At 33.6% G+C, this 23,354-nt stretch overlaps 1 protein-coding gene across 1 annotated transcript; it reads left to right on the forward strand.

The window, feature by feature from the left end:
* Window positions 1-1,214: 1,214 nt before the first annotated feature.
* On the forward strand, window positions 1,215-23,116 carry LOC132563019 (multiple epidermal growth factor-like domains protein 10; the record flags this gene model as incomplete). The annotated part of the gene is made up of 8 exons (XM_060227781.1): window positions 1,215-1,317; window positions 2,121-2,219; window positions 9,536-9,670; window positions 11,013-11,147; window positions 12,490-12,597; window positions 22,500-22,555; window positions 22,777-22,865; window positions 23,061-23,116. Coding segments are annotated over exons 1-8 (781 nt in total), but the record flags the coding sequence as incomplete, so codon positions are not given.
* Window positions 23,117-23,354: the final 238 nt, after the last annotated feature.

Genomic DNA, 23,354 nt, shown 5'->3' on the forward strand with positions numbered 1-23,354 from the left:
AGTCCCAATAAAAGTGTTATTTTCTATTTTTGAAAAGTAGTGTTTCATTTCATTGTGATATACGCATTTTCTAAATTGGCTACCAAAATAGATGTGAAAGGCAATATTTAAGTGGAAGAATATAAAGCATATTTTATGCAAACATTAGAATACTAGCAGAAATAATGTTGACTTATTAACAAGCTATTGCGCGTGTTTTGTATGTTTACAGAATGTGAATTCCAGAAGTTTGGGCGAGACTGTAGTAAGACCTGTTATTGTGCTAAACTTGGCTGTAATAGGATGAACGGTATTTGTACTTCACCTGGATGTACAGAGGGATGGATGGGAAACATGTGCAATCAGGGTAAGGGCCAATACAAGTAAATCTCAACAGTGTCAAATATCCACATTTCCACTATTGCTTCACACTTATTAAGCAAAACTTTTCTCGACACAAATTAAATTAAGTTTCTGTTTCTTCAATGATATTCTACTTTTGTTGTCATATCGATAATAATAAATATTTGGAAACGTTAATATTGTGAAAATTTGTTTTAATCGAATGTAGTAGTCAGGATACTTGTAAGCACTTATCAGTAACTTAGACGTGATTATAAACGCTGGATATCGGTAATGACCTGTGCTTTTTTTTTTTTTTTTTTTTACAGTTTTAACATATTAAGGTTTTATGTTGTCAGCATTTTCTAATTGTACGTAACACGTAAGGTGTGTTCGAGGTTCGTGTGCATCTCTGCGAATTTCGCTATCTTTATTTCCCACCAACTTTATATTCAAATCAGTTACGTCCGTCCGTCCTTCCGTTAGTCCTGATACTGCTTTCCGCATGATATCTTTTCAAGGACTGGTCAACATTTGATGACACTTGGTTGGTACACTTGTTACTATAATCCCTTGCCCAAGTTCGATTAACGGCATAATCCGTGTATACTTAATGATGCTCCGGTGACCAGATAGTCTGATTTCTCTAATCACTCTCGGATACTGCTTTCCGCATGGTGTCTTTTGATGGACTGGTAAGATTTTGATGAAACTTGGTTGGTATACTTGTTACCTTAATCCCTTGGCCAAGTTCGATTAACGATTTTTATGACTTTATGTTGGTTGACATATTATTTTCCTGTTACTTAAGATCAATACATCAGTTATATAAGTTTTATTTTTTATTTATTTCTCTGTTATCTGTACTTCATATAACAGCGTGTATCGGCAAAATGTTTGGACGAGACTGTAACCAGATCTGTCACTATGCCTACTCTGACTGTGACAGGAGTGGGACATGTACCATACATGGATGTACGGAAGGTTGGGTGGGAAGTAAATGCAGTCCTGGTAGTGAATTAAAGTCTTTATGAACATGTTTTCCTATCTTAATAAATTGAATAAACGAACGATGCAATAACCCAAATCACAGGGTTTGGAGATGTAAGATCGATGAAGATTCTCTCAAGATGTATGGTAGTCATAATGGTTTCAATGCTCGTTTGTGTTTCTGGTGGTTTCTGTTTCTTTTTTATTTATCTTGTTCTCATCGTGGGATCGTGATGCAATTTACGTGGATTGACAAGAATTTACAAGGTAGTTGTTGTCAACGAATTAGGAGACATTTTCCCTTTCAGAGCACCCTGTCTTCTTCATATACTTATTCAGGGGATTTGCTCATAGTTTTCTGTTGTTTCATAGAATGTTTGTTTGAAATACAATTTTGTTAAATTGCAGGTAATTTACTTGTTATTGTTCTCTGTTCATTGTTATTAAAGTCCTTGTTAAGGAAGTGTAACACACCTACTGAGACAAATCTCAAGGTAGGTAAAGTTTACGTCGGACAGACTTACTCAATTGAGTTTATCATTTGTCAGATTTGTATAGTGTTTGAATGTGTGTGCGTGCATGATAAAATTTTCGTAGAATGTCTTAACCATATTTTTTACACACGACAATAAAACTTTATTATTTATAAAGTACGAGAGGCAGTGTATGGAGCTTCTGGAGCAAATATCGGCAACTGTTTCATGTTGAATGTCCAACTTACTGCTGATATCCATTTGGAGTCATGTGGATTACAAAATAACGAAATGATAGAATATTAATAGAACATTGTATTTAGCATTGTATGATAGAGTGTGTGAACCATACCTTCGGACGAGACTGTAACCAGACCTGTCATTTTGTTAACTTTGACTGTGACAGGAGGAGTGGGATAAGTTATATAACTGGATGTACGGAAGGTTGAATAGGCAGTAATTGCAGTCAAGGTACATATGTATTCGCTACTGATCTTATCCTAGGAAAAACACGCTTCCCCTTATATAATAAATGACATCATGTAACATTCAGCTTTAAGGCAATAGTGCGTAATGGATTGTTTTGTTTAAAACCATTCCATTATTAGGGTGGAATAAACAATAATTTTGCAGATTCATTAGATGTATACGTGCCTCAATTATGCATTCCTTAATTCCGATGTCTCAACAATTTGCTTACAAAATATGCTATTGCGTATGCAAATGAGGAATCTAACTACTTTGACGTATTCAGTTATTTTTCCAGTGATCAAAGCGAGGAGTAATTTACAAATATAACTGTAACTGTTTTAAATGATATTATTGCTTGTGGTATACAGTTCAGTTCCGATGTTAGGAACCATTTTCAACGACTTGCATACAAAATGTTCATTGTTTCCACTGACAGTCATGCGAAAACATGACTTTTGAATGTTTATGCTTATACAATCAAATCCTTTGTTCATAATTCCTGGTTACTAAGGAAGCACTACCTACACATTATCCTTTACTCCCAAAGACGTAACACCAGTTTATCCGGCGACCTAATATCATGTTAAGTATTTAGAATCATCATGCCACTCGAATTGGAATATTCTATAACACAAATTGAAATTTAAGAACTGTTTCGGGAGATACAGGTTGAAGGCCATAAGAGATATTTTACGTGGTCAAAACGATTTCATTGGCAACTATATATAATTATATGTAAAATATGAAGTTGGATATGTTTGGTGCTCGTGAGTGTGACTGAAGGTCCATTGATATTCTTGTTCTTTTGGGATCATATTACTTATTTGGCGGAACTAGGATTAATATCGCGGGTCCGGTAATCCAAAAAAAAGCTTTCCCCTTCCAAACACCCAATTCATGTATACATATGTATCTTTATATTATCTATTTTGTCCTAATTGCATCGCATTGGTAGTCAACTTGATATTTTCTTTGTTGCTTTTAGACAAAGCTGGCAAGAGCTTATTGATAGACTAAGAATAAAGGATTTTTAGAAACATGTTGGTTTGATGAAGATTATAAAGGATTCGAAAATATTATAGTTCCTGTGCAATTTGAAGATGTTTGAATGGAAATAATATCAATCGCAGTTAATAGTTTTTCTTTTTTTTCATTCCGCAGTGAATATGTTTGGATATTAGTAATCGGAACGAGAGGGAAGATATATTTAGTACATCCATGATTATATGCAGACAATAAATACCCATGAAAAAAACTAAGATAAAAACCGGACGAGTTTCGATGATATTAATACAGTATGAAATACTACAGAACAACACTGATAAAATAGACGTAGTATTTTCATCGAGTTGTATCTGAAATTGTATTACAGGGTGTGTAAACAACACATATGGAAGAGACTGTAAACAGACCTGTCATTGTGAAAACTCTGACTGTGATGTGAGGAGTGGGATATGTAAAATACCTGGATGTACGGAAGGTTGGGTGGGAAGTAATTGCAGTCAAGGTATCATTTACTAATCAACCTCAATAAAACCACGTCCCTGCTTATATGTCATCATTGTATACCCTGTTTTAAGCTTTTTAGTATAAACATTGGATGATGTGTTTTGTGTTGTTTATCGTTCTGTAAATGTGATAATAAAGAAAAAATATGTAATATTCTCAGATGAAAACAAAAGTCAGGTTTAAATTTCCTGATTCTGATACTACGACGACTCTCAGTGATTTGCATGCAAAAATGCCATTGTTTCCTCAAACAGGCGGGTGATAACATGACCCTTGCCTGCTTACACTTATATAATCCCTGCTTTCTAGAAGAACTAACCTGATTCCTTGTTACCAAGGTAGCACTACCAACACATTATCCATTAATTCCAATGACGTAACACCAGTTTATCACACTTCAGCATTACAATACCATACTACTAGTTAAGGATAAGGAAACAAAACTTCCTCATTGATAACAGATTTCCAAACAGAATAGGAATACATACTTATAACACTTGATTGCCACATTTCTAGTTGTTCAAACGTTGTTTGTCATACCGGCGACCTAATATCATGTTAAGTATTTAGAATCATCATGCCACTCGAATTGAAATATTCTATAACACAAATTGAAATTTAAGAACTGTTTCGGGAGATACAGGTTGAAGGCCATAAGAGATATTTTACGTGGTCAAAACGATTTCATTGGCAACTATATATAATTATGTAAAATATGAAGTTGGATATGTTTGGTGCTCGTGAGTGTGACTGAAGGTCCATTGATATTCTTGTTCTTTTGGGATCATATTACTTATTTGGCGGAACTAAGATTAATATCGCGGGTCCGGTAATCCAAAAAAGCTTTCCCTTTCCAAACACCCAATTCATGTATACATATGTATCTTTATATTATCTATTTTGTCCTAATTTCATCGCATTGGTAGTCAAATTGATATTTTCTTTGTTGCTTTTAGACAAAGCTGACAAGAGCTTATTGATAGACTAAGAATAAAGGATTTTTAGAAACATGTTGGTTTGATGAAGATTATAAAGGATTCGAAAATATTAGTTCCTGTGCAATTTGAAGCTGTTTGAATGGAAATAATATCAATCGCAGTTAATAGTATTTGTTTTTTTCATTCCGCAGTGAATATGTTTGGATATTAGTAATCGGAACGAGAGGGAAGATATATTTAGTACATCCATGGTTATATGCAGACAATAAATACCCATGAAAAAAACTAAAATAAAAACCGGACGAGTTTCGATGATATTAATACAGTATGAAATACTACAGAACAACACTGATAAAATAGACGTAGTATTTTCATCGAGTTGTATCTGAAATTGTATTACAGGGTGTGTAAACAACACATATGGAAGAGACTGTAAACAGACCTGTCATTGTGAAAACTCTGACTGTGATGTGAGGAGTGGGATATGTAAAATACCTGGATGTACGGAAGGTTGGGTGGGAAGTAATTGCAGTCAAGGTATCATTTACTAATCAACCCCAATAAAACCACGTCCCTGCTTATATGTCATCATTGTATACCCTGTTTTAAGCTTTTTAGTATAAACATTGGATGATGTGTTTTGTGTTGTTTATCGTTCTGTAAATGTGATAATAAAGAAAAAATATGTAATATTCTCAGATGAAAACAAAAGTCAGGTTTAAATTTCCTGATTCTGATACTACGACGACTCTCAGTGATTTGCATGCAAAAATGCCATTGTTTCCTCAAACAGGCGGGTGATAACATGACCCTTGCCTGCTTACACTTATATAATCCCTGCTTTCTAGAAGAACTAACCTGATTCCTTGTTACCAAGGTAGCACTACCAACACATTATCCATTAATTCCAATGACGTAACACCAGTTTATCACACTTCAGCATTACAATACCATACTACTAGTTAAGGATAAGGAAACAAAACTTCCTCATTGATAACAGATTTCCAAACAGAATAGGAATACATACTTATAACACTTGATTGCCACATTTCTAGTTGTTCAAACGTTGTTTGTCATACCGGCGACCTAATATCATGTTAAGTATTTAGAATCATCATGCCACTCGAATTGAAATATTCTATAACACAAATTGAAATTTAAGAACTGTTTCGGGAGATACAGGTTGAAGGCCATAAGAGATATTTTACGTGGTCAAAACGATTTCATTGGCAACTATATATAATTATGTAAAATATGAAGTTGGATATGTTTGGTGCTCGTGAGTGTGACTGAAGGTCCATTGATATTCTTGTTCTTTTGGGATCATATTACTTATTTGGCGGAACTAAGATTAATATCGCGGGTCCGGTAATCCAAAAAAGCTTTCCCTTTCCAAACACCCAATTCATGTATACATATGTATCTTTATATTATCTATTTTGTCCTAATTTCATCGCATTGGTAGTCAAATTGATATTTTCTTTGTTGCTTTTAGACAAAGCTGACAAGAGCTTATTGATAGACTAAGAATAAAGGATTTTTAGAAACATGTTGGTTTGATGAAGATTATAAAGGATTCGAAAATATTAGTTCCTGTGCAATTTGAAGCTGTTTGAATGGAAATAATATCAATCGCAGTTAATAGTATTTGTTTTTTTCATTCCGCAGTGAATATGTTTGGATATTAGTAATCGGAACGAGAGGGAAGATATATTTAGTACATCCATGGTTATATGCAGACAATAAATACCCATGAAAAAAACTAAAATAAAAACCGGACGAGTTTCGATGATATTAATACAGTATGAAATACTACAGAACAACACTGATAAAATAGATGTAGTATTTTCATCGAGTTGTATCTGAAATTGTATTACAGGGTGTGTAAACAACACATATGGAAGAGACTGTAAACAGACCTGTCATTGTGAAAACTCTGACTGTGATGTGAGGAGTGGGATATGTAAAATACCTGGATGTACGGAAGGTTGGGTGGGAAGTAATTGCAGTCAAGGTATCATTTACTAATCAACCCCAATAAAACCACGTCCCTGCTTATATGTCATCATTGTATACCCTGTTTTAAGCTTTTTAGTATAAACATTGGATGATGTGTTTTGTGTTGTTTATCGTTCTGTAAATGTGATAATAAAGAAAAAATATGTAATATTCTCAGATGAAAACAAAAGTCAGGTTTAAATTTCCTGATTCTGATACTACGACGACTCTCAGTGATTTGCATGCAAAAATGCCATTGTTTCCTCAAACAGGCGGGTGATAACATGACCCTTGCCTGCTTACACTTATATAATCCCTGCTTTCTAGAAGAACTAACCTGATTCCTTGTTACCAAGGTAGCACTACCAACACATTATCCATTAATTCCAATGACGTAACACCAGTTTATCACACTTCAGCATTACAATACCATACTACTAGTTAAGGATAAGGAAACAAAACTTCCTCATTGATAACAGATTTCCAAACAGAATAGGAATACATACTTATAACACTTGATTGCCACATTTCTAGTTGTTCAAACGTTGTTTGTCATACCGGCGACCTAATATCATGTTAAGTATTTAGAATCATCATGCCACTCGAATTGAAATATTCTATAACACAAATTGAAATTTAAGAACTGTTTCGGGAGATACAGGTTGAAGGCCATAAGAGATATTTTACGTGGTCAAAACGATTTCATTGGCAACTATATATAATTATGTAAAATATGAAGTTGGATATGTTTGGTGCTCGTGAGTGTGACTGAAGGTCCATTGATATTCTTGTTCTTTTGGGATCATATTACTTATTTGGCGGAACTAAGATTAATATCGCGGGTCCGGTAATCCAAAAAAGCTTTCCCTTTCCAAACACCCAATTCATGTATACATATGTATCTTTATATTATCTATTTTGTCCTAATTTCATCGCATTGGTAGTCAAATTGATATTTTCTTTGTTGCTTTTAGACAAAGCTGACAAGAGCTTATTGATAGACTAAGAATAAAGGATTTTTAGAAACATGTTGGTTTGATGAAGATTATAAAGGATTCGAAAATATTAGTTCCTGTGCAATTTGAAGCTGTTTGAATGGAAATAATATCAATCGCAGTTAATAGTATTTGTTTTTTTCATTCCGCAGTGAATATGTTTGGATATTAGTAATCGGAACGAGAGGGAAGATATATTTAGTACATCCATGGTTATATGCAGACAATAAATACCCATGAAAAAAACTAAAATAAAAACCGGACGAGTTTCGATGATATTAATACAGTATGAAATACTACAGAACAACACTGATAAAATAGACGTAGTATTTTCATCGAGTTGTATCTGAAATTGTATTACAGGGTGTGTAAACAACACATATGGAAGAGACTGTAAACAGACCTGTCATTGTGAAAACTCTGACTGTGATGTGAGGAGTGGGATATGTAAAATACCTGGATGTACGGAAGGTTGGGTGGGAAGTAATTGCAGTCAAGGTATCATTTACTAATCAACCCCAATAAAACCACGTCCCTGCTTATATGTCATCATTGTATACCCTGTTTTAAGCTTTTTAGTATAAACATTGGATGATGTGTTTTGTGTTGTTTATCGTTCTGTAAATGTGATAATAAAGAAAAAATATGTAATATTCTCAGATGAAAACAAAAGTCAGGTTTAAATTTCCTGATTCTGATACTACGACGACTCTCAGTGATTTGCATGCAAAAATGCCATTGTTTCCTCAAACAGGCGGGTGATAACATGACCCTTGCCTGCTTACACTTATATAATCCCTGCTTTCTAGAAGAACTAACCTGATTCCTTGTTACCAAGGTAGCACTACCAACACATTATCCATTAATTCCAATGACGTAACACCAGTTTATCACACTTCAGCATTACAATACCATACTACTAGTTAAGGATAAGGAAACAAAACTTCCTCATTGATAACAGATTTCCAAACAGAATAGGAATACATACTTATAACACTTGATTGCCACATTTCTAGTTGTTCAAACGTTGTTTGTCATACCGGCGACCTAATATCATGTTAAGTATTTAGAATCATCATGCCACTCGAATTGAAATATTCTATAACACAAATTGAAATTTAAGAACTGTTTCGGGAGATACAGGTTGAAGGCCATAAGAGATATTTTACGTGGTCAAAACGATTTCATTGGCAACTATATATAATTATGTAAAATATGAAGTTGGATATGTTTGGTGCTCGTGAGTGTGACTGAAGGTCCATTGATATTCTTGTTCTTTTGGGATCATATTACTTATTTGGCGGAACTAAGATTAATATCGCGGGTCCGGTAATCCAAAAAAACTTTCCCTTTCCAAACACCCAATTCATGTATACATATGTATCTTTATATTATCTATTTTGTCCTAATTTCATCGCATTGGTAGTCAAATTGATATTTTCTTTGTTGCTTTTAGACAAAGCTGACAAGAGCTTATTGATAGACTAAGAATAAAGGATTTTTAGAAACATGTTGGTTTGATGAAGATTATAAAGGATTCGAAAATATTAGTTCCTGTGCAATTTGAAGCTGTTTGAATGGAAATAATATCAATCGCAGTTAATAGTATTTGTTTTTTTCATTCCGCAGTGAATATGTTTGGATATTAGTAATCGGAACGAGAGGGAAGATATATTTAGTACATCCATGGTTATATGCAGACAATAAATACCCATGAAAAAAACTAAAATAAAAACCGGACGAGTTTCGATGATATTAATACAGTATGAAATACTACAGAACAACACTGATAAAATAGACGTAGTATTTTCATCGAGTTGTATCTGAAATTGTATTACAGGGTGTGTAAACAACACATATGGAAGAGACTGTAAACAGACCTGTCATTGTGAAAACTCTGACTGTGATGTGAGGAGTGGGATATGTAAAATACCTGGATGTACGGAAGGTTGGGTGGGAAGTAATTGCAGTCAAGGTATCATTTACTAATCAACCTCAATAAAACCACGTCCCTGCTTATATGTCATCATTGTATACCCTGTTTTAAGCTTTTTAGTATAAACATTGGATGATGTGTTTTGTGTTGTTTATCGTTCTGTAAATGTGATAATAAAGAAAAAATATGTAATATTCTCAGATGAAAACAAAAGTCAGGTTTAAATTTCCTGATTCTGATACTACGACGACTCTCAGTGATTTGCATGCAAAAATGCCATTGTTTCCTCAAACAGGCGGGTGATAACATGACCCTTGCCTGCTTACACTTATATAATCCCTGCTTTCTAGAAGAACTAACCTGATTCCTTGTTACCAAGGTAGCACTACCAACACATTATCCATTAATTCCAATGACGTAACACCAGTTTATCACACTTCAGCATTACAATACCATACTACTAGTTAAGGATAAGGAAACAAAACTTCCTCATTGATAACAGATTTCCAAACAGAATAGGAATACATACTTATAACACTTGATTGCCACATTTCTAGTTGTTCAAACGTTGTTTGTCATACCGGCGACCTAATATCATGTTAAGTATTTAGAATCATCATGCCACTCGAATTGAAATATTCTATAACACAAATTGAAATTTAAGAACTGTTTCGGGAGATACAGGTTGAAGGCCATAAGAGATATTTTACGTGGTCAAAACGATTTCATTGGCAACTATATATAATTATGTAAAATATGAAGTTGGATATGTTTGGTGCTCGTGAGTGTGACTGAAGGTCCATTGATATTCTTGTTCTTTTGGGATCATATTACTTATTTGGCGGAACTAAGATTAATATCGCGGGTCCGGTAATCCAAAAAAGCTTTCCCTTTCCAAACACCCAATTCATGTATACATATGTATCTTTATATTATCTATTTTGTCCTAATTTCATCGCATTGGTAGTCAAATTGATATTTTCTTTGTTGCTTTTAGACAAAGCTGACAAGAGCTTATTGATAGACTAAGAATAAAGGATTTTTAGAAACATGTTGGTTTGATGAAGATTATAAAGGATTCGAAAATATTAGTTCCTGTGCAATTTGAAGCTGTTTGAATGGAAATAATATCAATCGCAGTTAATAGTATTTGTTTTTTTCATTCCGCAGTGAATATGTTTGGATATTAGTAATCGGAACGAGAGGGAAGATATATTTAGTACATCCATGGTTATATGCAGACAATAAATACCCATGAAAAAAACTAAAATAAAAACCGGACGAGTTTCGATGATATTAATACAGTATGAAATACTACAGAACAACACTGATAAAATAGACGTAGTATTTTCATCGAGTTGTATCTGAAATTGTATTACAGGGTGTGTAAACAACACATATGGAAGAGACTGTAAACAGACCTGTCATTGTGAAAACTCTGACTGTGATGTGAGGAGTGGGATATGTAAAATACCTGGATGTACGGAAGGTTGGGTGGGAAGTAATTGCAGTCAAGGTATCATTTACTAATCAACCCCAATAAAACCACGTCCCTGCTTATATGTCATCATTGTATACCCTGTTTTAAGCTTTTTAGTATAAACATTGGATGATGTGTTTTGTGTTGTTTATCGTTCTGTAAATGTGATAATAAAGAAAAAATATGTAATATTCTCAGATGAAAACAAAAGTCAGGTTTAAATTTCCTGATTCTGATACTACGACGACTCTCAGTGATTTGCATGCAAAAATGCCATTGTTTCCTCAAACAGGCGGGTGATAACATGACCCTTGCCTGCTTACACTTATATAATCCCTGCTTTCTAGAAGAACTAACCTGATTCCTTGTTACCAAGGTAGCACTACCAACACATTATCCATTAATTCCAATGACGTAACACCAGTTTATCACACTTCAGCATTACAATACCATACTACTAGTTAAGGATAAGGAAACAAAACTTCCTCATTGATAACAGATTTCCAAACAGAATAGGAATACATACTTATAACACTTGATTGCCACATTTCTAGTTGTTCAAACGTTGTTTGTCATACCGGCGACCTAATATCATGTTAAGTATTTAGAATCATCATGCCACTCGAATTGAAATATTCTATAACACAAATTGAAATTTAAGAACTGTTTCGGGAGATACAGGTTGAAGGCCATAAGAGATATTTTACGTGGTCAAAACGATTTCATTGGCAACTATATATAATTATGTAAAATATGAAGTTGGATATGTTTGGTGCTCGTGAGTGTGACTGAAGGTCCATTGATATTCTTGTTCTTTTGGGATCATATTACTTATTTGGCGGAACTAAGATTAATATCGCGGGTCCGGTAATCCAAAAAAGCTTTCCCTTTCCAAACACCCAATTCATGTATACATATGTATCTTTATATTATCTATTTTGTCCTAATTTCATCGCATTGGTAGTCAAATTGATATTTTCTTTGTTGCTTTTAGACAAAGCTGACAAGAGCTTATTGATAGACTAAGAATAAAGGATTTTTAGAAACATGTTGGTTTGATGAAGATTATAAAGGATTCGAAAATATTAGTTCCTGTGCAATTTGAAGCTGTTTGAATGGAAATAATATCAATCGCAGTTAATAGTATTTGTTTTTTTCATTCCGCAGTGAATATGTTTGGATATTAGTAATCGGAACGAGAGGGAAGATATATTTAGTACATCCATGGTTATATGCAGACAATAAATACCCATGAAAAAAACTAAAATAAAAACCGGACGAGTTTCGATGATATTAATACAGTATGAAATACTACAGAACAACACTGATAAAATAGACGTAGTATTTTCATCGAGTTGTATCTGAAATTGTATTACAGGGTGTGTAAACAACACATATGGAAGAGACTGTAAACAGACCTGTCATTGTGAAAACTCTGACTGTGATGTGAGGAGTGGGATATGTAAAATACCTGGATGTACGGAAGGTTGGGTGGGAAGTAATTGCAGTCAAGGTATCATTTACTAATCAACCCCAATAAAACCACGTCCCTGCTTATATGTCATCATTGTATACCCTGTTTTAAGCTTTTTAGTATAAACATTGGATGATGTGTTTTGTGTTGTTTATCGTTCTGTAAATGTGATAATAAAGAAAAAATATGTAATATTCTCAGATGAAAACAAAAGTCAGGTTTAAATTTCCTGATTCTGATACTACGACGACTCTCAGTGATTTGCATGCAAAAATGCCATTGTTTCCTCAAACAGGCGGGTGATAACATGACCCTTGCCTGCTTACACTTATATAATCCCTGCTTTCTAGAAGAACTAACCTGATTCCTTGTTACCAAGGTAGCACTACCAACACATTATCCATTAATTCCAATGACGTAACACCAGTTTATCACACTTCAGCATTACAATACCATACTACTAGTTAAGGATAAGGAAACAAAACTTCCTCATTGATAACAGATTTCCAAACAGAATAGGAATACATACTTATAACACTTGATTGCCACATTTCTAGTTGTTCAAACGTTGTTTGTCATACCGGCGACCTAATATCATGTTAAGTATTTAGAATCATCATGCCACTCGAATTGAAATATTCTATAACACAAATTGAAATTTAAGAACTGTTTCGGGAGATACAGGTTGAAGGCCATAAGAGATATTTTACGTGGTCAAAACGATTTCATTGGCAACTATATATAATTATGTAAAATATGAAGTTGGATATGTTTGGTGCTCGTGAGTGTGACTGAAGGTCCATTGATATTCTTGTTCTTTTGGGATCATATTACTTATTTGGCGGAACTAAGATTAATATCGCGGGTCCGGTAATCCAAAAAAGCTTTCCCTTTCCAAACACCCAATTCATGTATACATATGTATCTTTATATTATCTATTTTGTCCTAATTTCATCGCATTGGTAGTCAAATTGATATTTTCTTTGTTGCTTTTAGACAAAGCTGACAAGAGCTTATTGATAGACTAAGAATAAAGGATTTTTAGAAACATGTTGGTTTGATGAAGATTATAAAGGATTCGAAAATATTAGTTCCTGTGCAATTTGAAGCTGTTTGAATGGAAATAATATCAATCGCAGTTAATAGTATTTGTTTTTTTCATTCCGCAGTGAATATGTTTGGATATTAGTAATCGGAACGAGAGGGAAGATATATTTAGTACATCCATGGTTATATGCAGACAATAAATACCCATGAAAAAAACTAAAATAAAAACCGGACGAGTTTCGATGATATTAATACAGTATGAAATACTACAGAACAACACTGATAAAATAGACGTAGTATTTTCATCGAGTTGTATCTGAAATTGTATTACAGGGTGTGTAAACAACACATATGGAAGAGACTGTAAACAGACCTGTCATTGTGAAAACTCTGACTGTGATGTGAGGAGTGGGATATGTAAAATACCTGGATGTACGGAAGGTTGGGTGGGAAGTAATTGCAGTCAAGGTATCATTTACTAATCAACCCCAATAAAACCACGTCCCTGCTTATATGTCATCATTGTATACCCTGTTTTAAGCTTTTTAGTATAAACATTGGATGATGTGTTTTGTGTTGTTTATCGTTCTGTAAATGTGATAATAAAGAAAAAATATGTAATATTCTCAGATGAAAACAAAAGTCAGGTTTAAATTTCCTGATTCTGATACTACGACGACTCTCAGTGATTTGCATGCAAAAATGCCATTGTTTCCTCAAACAGGCGGGTGATAACATGACCCTTGCCTGCTTACACTTATATAATCCCTGCTTTCTAGAAGAACTAACCTGATTCCTTGTTACCAAGGTAGCACTACCAACACATTATCCATTAATTCCAATGACGTAACACCAGTTTATCACACTTCAGCATTACAATACCATACTACTAGTTAAGGATAAGGAAACAAAACTTCCTCATTGATAACAGATTTCCAAACAGAATAGGAATACATACTTATAACACTTGATTGCCACATTTCTAGTTGTTCAAACGTTGTTTGTCATACCGGCGACCTAATATCATGTTAAGTATTTAGAATCATCATGCCACTCGAATTGAAATATTCTATAACACAAATTGAAATTTAAGAACTGTTTCGGGAGATACAGGTTGAAGGCCATAAGAGATATTTTACGTGGTCAAAACGATTTCATTGGCAACTATATATAATTATGTAAAATATGAAGTTGGATATGTTTGGTGCTCGTGAGTGTGACTGAAGGTCCATTGATATTCTTGTTCTTTTGGGATCATATTACTTATTTGGCGGAACTAAGATTAATATCGCGGGTCCGGTAATCCAAAAAAGCTTTCCCTTTCCAAACACCCAATTCATGTATACATATGTATCTTTATATTATCTATTTTGTCCTAATTTCATCGCATTGGTAGTCAAATTGATATTTTCTTTGTTGCTTTTAGACAAAGCTGACAAGAGCTTATTGATAGACTAAGAATAAAGGATTTTTAGAAACATGTTGGTTTGATGAAGATTATAAAGGATTCGAAAATATTAGTTCCTGTGCAATTTGAAGCTGTTTGAATGGAAATAATATCAATCGCAGTTAATAGTATTTGTTTTTTTCATTCCGCAGTGAATATGTTTGGATATTAGTAATCGGAACGAGAGGGAAGATATATTTAGTACATCCATGGTTATATGCAGACAATAAATACCCATGAAAAAAACTAAAATAAAAACCGGACGAGTTTCGATGATATTAATACAGTATGAAATACTACAGAACAACACTGATAAAATAGACGTAGTATTTTCATCGAGTTGTATCTGAAATTGTATTACAGGGTGTGTAAACAACACATATGGAAGAGACTGTAAACAGACCTGTCATTGTGAAAACTCTGACTGTGATGTGAGGAGTGGGATATGTAAAATACCTGGATGTACGGAAGGTTGGGTGGGAAGTAATTGCAGTCAAGGTATCATTTACTAATCAACCCCAATAAAACCACGTCCCTGCTTATATGTCATCATTGTATACCCTGTTTTAAGCTTTTTAGTATAAACATTGGATGATGTGTTTTGTGTTGTTTATCGTTCTGTAAATGTGATAATAAAGAAAAAATATGTAATATTCTCAGATGAAAACAAAAGTCAGGTTTAAATTTCCTGATTCTGATACTACGACGACTCTCAGTGATTTGCATGCAAAAATGCCATTGTTTCCTCAAACAGGCGGGTGATAACATGACCCTTGCCTGCTTACACTTATATAATCCCTGCTTTCTAGAAGAACTAACCTGATTCCTTGTTACCAAGGTAGCACTACCAACACATTATCCATTAATTCCAATGACGTAACACCAGTTTATCACACTTCAGCATTACAATACCATACTACTAGTTAAGGATAAGGAAACAAAACTTCCTCATTGATAACAGATTTCCAAACAGAATAGGAATACATACTTATAACACTTGATTGCCACATTTCTAGTTGTTCAAACGTTGTTTGTCATACCGGCGACCTAATATCATGTTAAGTATTTAGAATCATCATGCCACTCGAATTGAAATATTCTATAACACAAATTGAAATTTAAGAACTGTTTCGGGAGATACAGGTTGAAGGCCATAAGAGATATTTTACGTGGTCAAAACGATTTCATTGGCAACTATATATAATTATGTAAAATATGAAGTTGGATATGTTTGGTGCTCGTGAGTGTGACTGAAGGTCCATTGATATTCTTGTTCTTTTGGGATCATATTACTTATTTGGCGGAACTAAGATTAATATCGCGGGTCCGGTAATCCAAAAAAGCTTTCCCCTTCCAAACACCCAATTCATGTATACATATGTATCTTTATATTATCTATTTTGTCCTAATTTCATCGCATTGGTAGTCAAATTGATATTTTCTTTGTTGCTTTTAGACAAAGCTGACAAGAGCTTATTGATAGACTAAGAATAAAGGATTTTTAGAAACATGTTGGTTTGGTGAAGATTATAAAGGATTCGAAAATATTAGTTCCTGTGCAATTTGAAGCTGTTTGAATGGAAATAATATCAATCGCAGTTAATAGTATTTGTTTTTTTCATTCCGCAGTGAATATGTTTGGATATTAGTAATCGGAACGAGAGGGAAGGTATATTTAGTACATCCATGGTTATATGCAGACAATAAATACCCATGAAAAAAACTAAAATAAAAACCGGACGAGTTTCGATGATATTAATACAGTATGAAATACTACAGAACAACACTGATAAAATAGACGTAGTATTTTCATCGAGTTGTATCTGAAATTGTATTACAGGGTGTGTAAACAACACATATGGAAGAGACTGTAAACAGACCTGTCATTGTGAAAACTCTGACTGTGATGTGAGGAGTGGGATATGTAAAATACCTGGATGTACGGAAGGTTGGGTGGGAAGTAATTGCAGTCAAGGTATCATTTACTAATCAACCTCAATAAAACCACGTCCCTGCTTATATGTCACCATTGTATACCCTGCTTTAAGCTTTAGTGTATAAACATTGTATGATGTGTTTTGTTTCGTTTATCATTTTGTCAATCATTTTGATAATAAAGGAAAGTTATGTAAAATTCTTAGATGAAAACAAAAGTCAAGTTTGAAATTTCCTGTTTCTGATACTATGACGAACCTCTGTGACTTGCATACAAAATGTGTAATTGTTTCCTCAAACAGGCGGGCGATAATGGACAATTGGCTGCTTACACTTATATAATCCCTGCTTTCGAGAAGAACTTACCTGATTCCTAGTTTCAAAGGTAGCACTATCTTTTCATTATCCATTACTTCCGAAGACGGAACACCAGTATATCACACTTCAGCACTGCAATTCCATACTACTTGTTATTCAATGATAAAGAAACAGAGCTTCCACATACTAGATTCCCATACAGAATAAGAATTAATTTTGATAGCACTCAGTTGCTACATATCTAGTTGTTCAAACGTTGTGTTTCATATTGGTAACCTAACATCATGGTAAGTGTTTAAAATCACATGCCACTCGAATTGGAATATCATCTGACACGAATTGAAATTAAAGAATTATTTCGAGAGATACAAGTTGGTGAATAGTAAGGTTTGGTGGAGTTTTACGGTTACGATTTCATTGGCAAACATTCTATATCATGTATTATATGAAGTCTTTTGTGAGTCTGACTGGAGTTTACATTGATATCCTTGTTCTTTTTGGGAACATAGCCTTACTTTCTTGGCCATACTAAGATTGACATCTTGGGTGTCGACGGCGAAGACGACTCTTTCCTTTCCAAACACTTTGTCTAATTCACGTAAACATATATATTTTCTAGCTATATATTTTGTCCATGTTTCATCGAATTGAGTCATGTCGGTATTTTCTTTGTTGCTTTTAAATAAATCTTGACAATATTTCGGTAGCTACCTGATAAACGTACAATGCAAAATATAACAGATGTTGGTTTGATGAAGATTATAAAGACAATTGGAACACGGCATATTTCCTGTGCAATTGGAAGATGTGTTTGGTAGGAAATATTAACAATCGCAGTTGATGTTGTTTTGGTTTTGTTTTTTGTTCGTTCAATCCGTTGTGAATATAATGGGATATTACTCATCAAAATGCAAAAACAATCATGTTAAGTAAATCTGTGATTACGACCAAATATTAAATATCCTACTCGGAAAAACATTTTAGTGCGAGTATCTTCATGTCCTGAACCGGAAATAAACTTATCTTATCTTAAATGTTTTGTTGCCAGGTGATAAATGAAACCAGCTATTCCGTATGTGTGCCCACATGTACGATAATTGCAACATCGTTTTAATCACAAGAGTGTACAAAAGACACACAAGTGGACTATTGTGTGTCTTTTCATAATTTAGAGTGGGATACATTAAAAAAAACTGCATCATACATCTGTTCGTCATTTGAGACGGATTTCGTATTTTTCATACATTAGACAATTTTAGAATAGAATGTGTATTTTCCCTCTTATATAATTTCATCATGCAGAATGTGCCAACTATAAATACGGACGAGACTGTAACCAGACCTGCCATTGTGCTTACTCTGACTGTGACAGGAAAAGTGGGATATGTAATATACCTGGATGTACAGAAGGATGGCGGAAAGACTCTTGTAGTGGAGGTAATTCTGGCATTCAAAAGTATTCACATGGTCTCTTGTTCTGTAAGTATTCTTTTACCCAGGCCTGGTGAAAATTCATAATTACGAGCTCTGTTCAACGGAGACCAGTCTTTGAAACTGATATCATTCTTTGTTTTGTTTTCGTTGTTTTTTTTTTAATATTTGTATTACGAAATTTTGACTTATCAGAGACAAAAAGAGGAACAGCCAATGTATCCTACTTTAAGTTTTAATTACTTATTCCATAATTACCAGAATGCATTATATATTAGGTACAGTTGTCAAAAAAAATAATTTTCATATTAGTTGGCTACTTGTTGTCAATTTCCTTTCCACACTAGATACATTTGCTTTATTGGCTAAGTGAAAAATAGATATTAACAAGATGTATCTTGAAAAATCTTGAAAAGCATCAAAAAGCATAACAGATATTTCAATTGGGAAGATAATGGCTAACGTATTTGTGATTTCTTGTTTTATTGTTTTAAAGAGTGTGTAAACCATACGTTTGGACGAGACTGTCACCAGACCTGTCATTGTGTTAACTCTGATTGTGACAAGAAGAATGGAATATGTAATATACCAGGATGTATGGAAGGATGGACGGGAGCTTCGTGTAGTCGAGGTAACTATTTAACTACCACGCATTAAAAAGTTTGGTTATCTTTCTTAATCTGCTAAAGTAAACTGAACAACACACCCTTTTATTTCAATCTTTGCGACAAAAATGTATTAATTACTGAAATATATCCGTTTTACGACATGGTATAGAGTGTACCAGTCATACATTTGGACGAGATTGTAGCAAGACTTGCCATTGTGTGAACTCTGACTGTGACAGGAGGAGTGGAATATGTACTACACCTGGGTGTAGGGAGGGATGGTCTGGAGACACATGTAGTCATGGTAAAATGTTCATATATTTTGTATGTAATATAAGTTTTATCACAGGTAAGTCATAAGTTAAAACTAGCATTGGAGCTTTATAAAACTAGTCAATTTGATTTCCCTACCGTACTAATGTTTAAACGTTAGACGTTTTTGTGTTTATACTGTATAATACTGTTTTAATCAATAAATTAGTGAAGATTGTATTTGATCACGAATAAGATATTGATTAATTATTTATATCCATTTCTTATTACTTCAAATTAAGAAAAAGGAAATTATCCCTAAAACTGTTTCAAAGACCATTGTTAGGAAAAAAAAAAAAAAAATCCTACGTGAAAAACTCGACCACATGAGTTCACAAATATGTGAATGAAACTAGTTGTTTGGCCCACCACCTTCATCTGGTAGTCTTTCAAAATCGCCCTTATACCTATGTCCATCGTCAACTCCTTGAATAATTTTGATTAAAGCTATTTCTTGAGAAGCACTGAATGGATCTTTCAAATTCCCAATGTAGGATTCTATTGTTTCCTAGTTGTAACCGTTTGATTTTGAGATTGATCAGCTGTCTTGTAGTTTGACTCTTACAATAATTAAACGATTAACGCACAAATAAAAATCAAATGAGGGTGGAAGTAAAAGATCCCACTATGGTCTAATGTTTAAAACTAATAGAAGTTACTGGAAAGACGGTAGATAATTTCAGAGTTGCAGACATACCCATTAATCGTTTGATCAATCAATGTGTTCACGCAATTAGTTCACCAAATCGCATTATTAGATCATCTATTGAGTACTCTATATCTTAAAACAGACATTGCTCTTACTATTGTCGTTATTACAAAACTATAGATTGAATTACTATTATATGTAGGGTGCGCTTCAAAAAAAATATGGTCCCGATTGTACAAGGACATGTCACTGTAAGACTGGGGAATGTAACACTATCAGTGGTATATGTGACAACCAAGGATGTAATGACGGATGGACAGGAGCAGCGTGTGACCACAGCAAGAACCAGCCAAAACTTTCATATGATTTTGAAACTGGTATAAAAAATGAAATAATAAAAACGGATATAAGACATCGACATGAATGACACGAACAAAATTGTGTTTTTCCTATGAAGATGTGGCTCCATTGTATCTTTTTAGGGGTTTTTCAGCGTATGGTGAAGGAACCTATTGTTTTTGTAATGTTTCTTATTTTTCTATTTTTTTGCTACGGTCTCTTGATATTTTGACTGGTAAGAGAGACGCTCACAGTTAGCAAAGTATGATATATAACCTAAAGTCTTTGTAACATTTTCAAGTAGGTCAAAAAAAAAAAAAACAAAAAACAAAAACAAATATGAATGTCATGTCGTCATAAATAAAAACTGTAAAACAGTTATAACGTAGAAACTGATTGTACAGTTTTTATGAAAATGTTCATTTGTAAGTTTTTATCAAGACGTGTTGATACAACAATGCTAATTAAATAAAGCTTCCTGCTGGATCAAAATTAATTTTTAAAATTTTACTTTAATTTTAGATTCTTTTTTAAAATATGATACATATTCAGTTCTTTTTCGCAATTTACACGTCATTTTGAAAATTCCCTTGAAGACCTTACAAATGTCGATAGTCTGTTATAAATCATTTTACACCCATATAGATTATAATTTTAGTGCAATTTTTGAAAAATGTTCTTTTTTAAGATATTCTTTAGCGTTTGCCAAAAGTCAATAACTGCTCAATCTATTAAGTTCAGTTATAAATATTTTCTATTTCATATGTAAATCACGGTGAGGATAAAAACAAGAAAATAACAAAATAACTCAAAATCAATAAAACTAGGGCAAAATTTAAACAAAAGAAAGATATAAAGACGACACCAGACATATAAATCTTCGTCAATTCAGGTAAGTAATGCTACGTTCGTTACGTTACGTGGGAACAAGGTAACAACGGAACCAAACAAGCAAAGCAATGCACAACAAACACGTCCAGTTTCACAAAGAAATATGATATTTCTCAACGAAATCATCAAAACGGAAAAAGGCCCTTGAATATCGAATCAACGGCGACATGTAAGCACCATAGGTTGGGGATGCAACGTTGTTGTTATCCAGAATAGGAAAATTTACATGAGGGAAACTGAAGTCATCACGTTTATCATACAGCTTAGTGGAAAGCTGCCCATGCTGCTTTCCTTGTAGGATAAGATCGAGATAAGCGGTAGATGTAGAAGAATCTGCCATGTCTTTGATTTCCAATTCATTTAGAAATCGTCTTCTTATGGTCTATAATCTTGATGTTTTTCATATGTTAGGTGTCAAATGACTATCATATCGATAATGTTAAGTACATGTTCCCACTTTTAATATGACAGAAATGGACTTTCAAAGTCACAAGGGTCAATATTGTTTAAACATTTAAATGCCTATTTTCACAGGAGCATGTTATAATTTTAACTTATAACTGGAAAATTTCGTGCCATGGATAAAATGTAGGCAAGAAACCTGCCAAATTGACAGTTAGCAATTTTAAACTGTGCTATTCATTTGTGTGACTTTCTTTTATTTGCATACGAGTATGATTGGTCCTCTCTGTATCGGTTTATCTACATAGGCCGTTTAAAAACATTATAATGTACATAATATCGTCCAAATGTACATTTGATTATTTTCTTTTTTAATTTTGATTTTTTTGCAGCTTGTAACTCCCGGATGTAAAGATGGATGGATAGGAACGTCATGTAGTAAAAGTAATCTTTAAAAAGTAAAGAAGACGTTTCCTTATCTCGCTTAGACATGTGTATTGAATAAACCGGTCTTACTTTGTTTTATGTAACTAGAGAACGCCACATCTAACAACAAACGAGTGGAAAATGGACTTGGAGATAACGGTATAGTAAGTACACCATGTTTAGTATTATTTTTAATTGTCCATTGATGAAGTCAAAACCACAGCTTTAAACGAAAAAAAAAAAAAAAATAAAAAAATAATGAGTTTTCTTGAAATGAAAATTATACATTTTCTTTGAGTTATATACATTTTTATTATCGCACTTTAGTAAAGTATGACCCCTAAATGTAAAACTGCTATAATAAGGTACAATGAATGTATTTCAGAATATAACTGGTTACGCACTTCTTGGCACTTTTCTGGCAATTTCAATTTGCTGTAATATTGGATTAGTTGTTGTTTGTCTCAGGCAATCGTAAGTATGTCAAATGAAACATTTTCACACTCTGTAATTTCAACGCTGAAGACTGAATATGTGTTTTTTGAGTAAGAAGTTTAATATAGCACAAGGTTGATACATGTTGATAATAAATGAATTTCGGTCACGAAACTAATTCTGAATTTATTAAAAGCCAGGTGATTCTACTATAGTTTGATTAATACATTTCAGAAAGAAGATTAAAACACCTTCGATCCCGTCGACAGTATTTGAGATGCAGACGAATGGTAAGTTAAAACACAATATCAGTCAATATTCATTGTTTTATAAAACATAGCGATGTTATCTTAAGTTACTAAGAAAAGCGTTGTAAATTCTTGAACATGCCTAAGCCTACAGTTGATCTCATTATATACATCGTATATACTCTGTACGTGTCGAAAGTGAAACCCAGATAAACATCGTGAGGCGCACTTATGAGTGAATGGAAGACAGTAAGCCAAGAGATCAGAATAATAAGACTCA

Source organism: Ylistrum balloti, unplaced genomic scaffold, assembly GCF_031769215.1.
Source record: "Ylistrum balloti isolate Yb309-2 unplaced genomic scaffold, AGI_CSIRO_Ybal_v1 Utg371560, whole genome shotgun sequence".
NCBI classification, from domain to species: domain Eukaryota; kingdom Metazoa; phylum Mollusca; class Bivalvia; order Pectinida; family Pectinidae; genus Ylistrum; species Ylistrum balloti.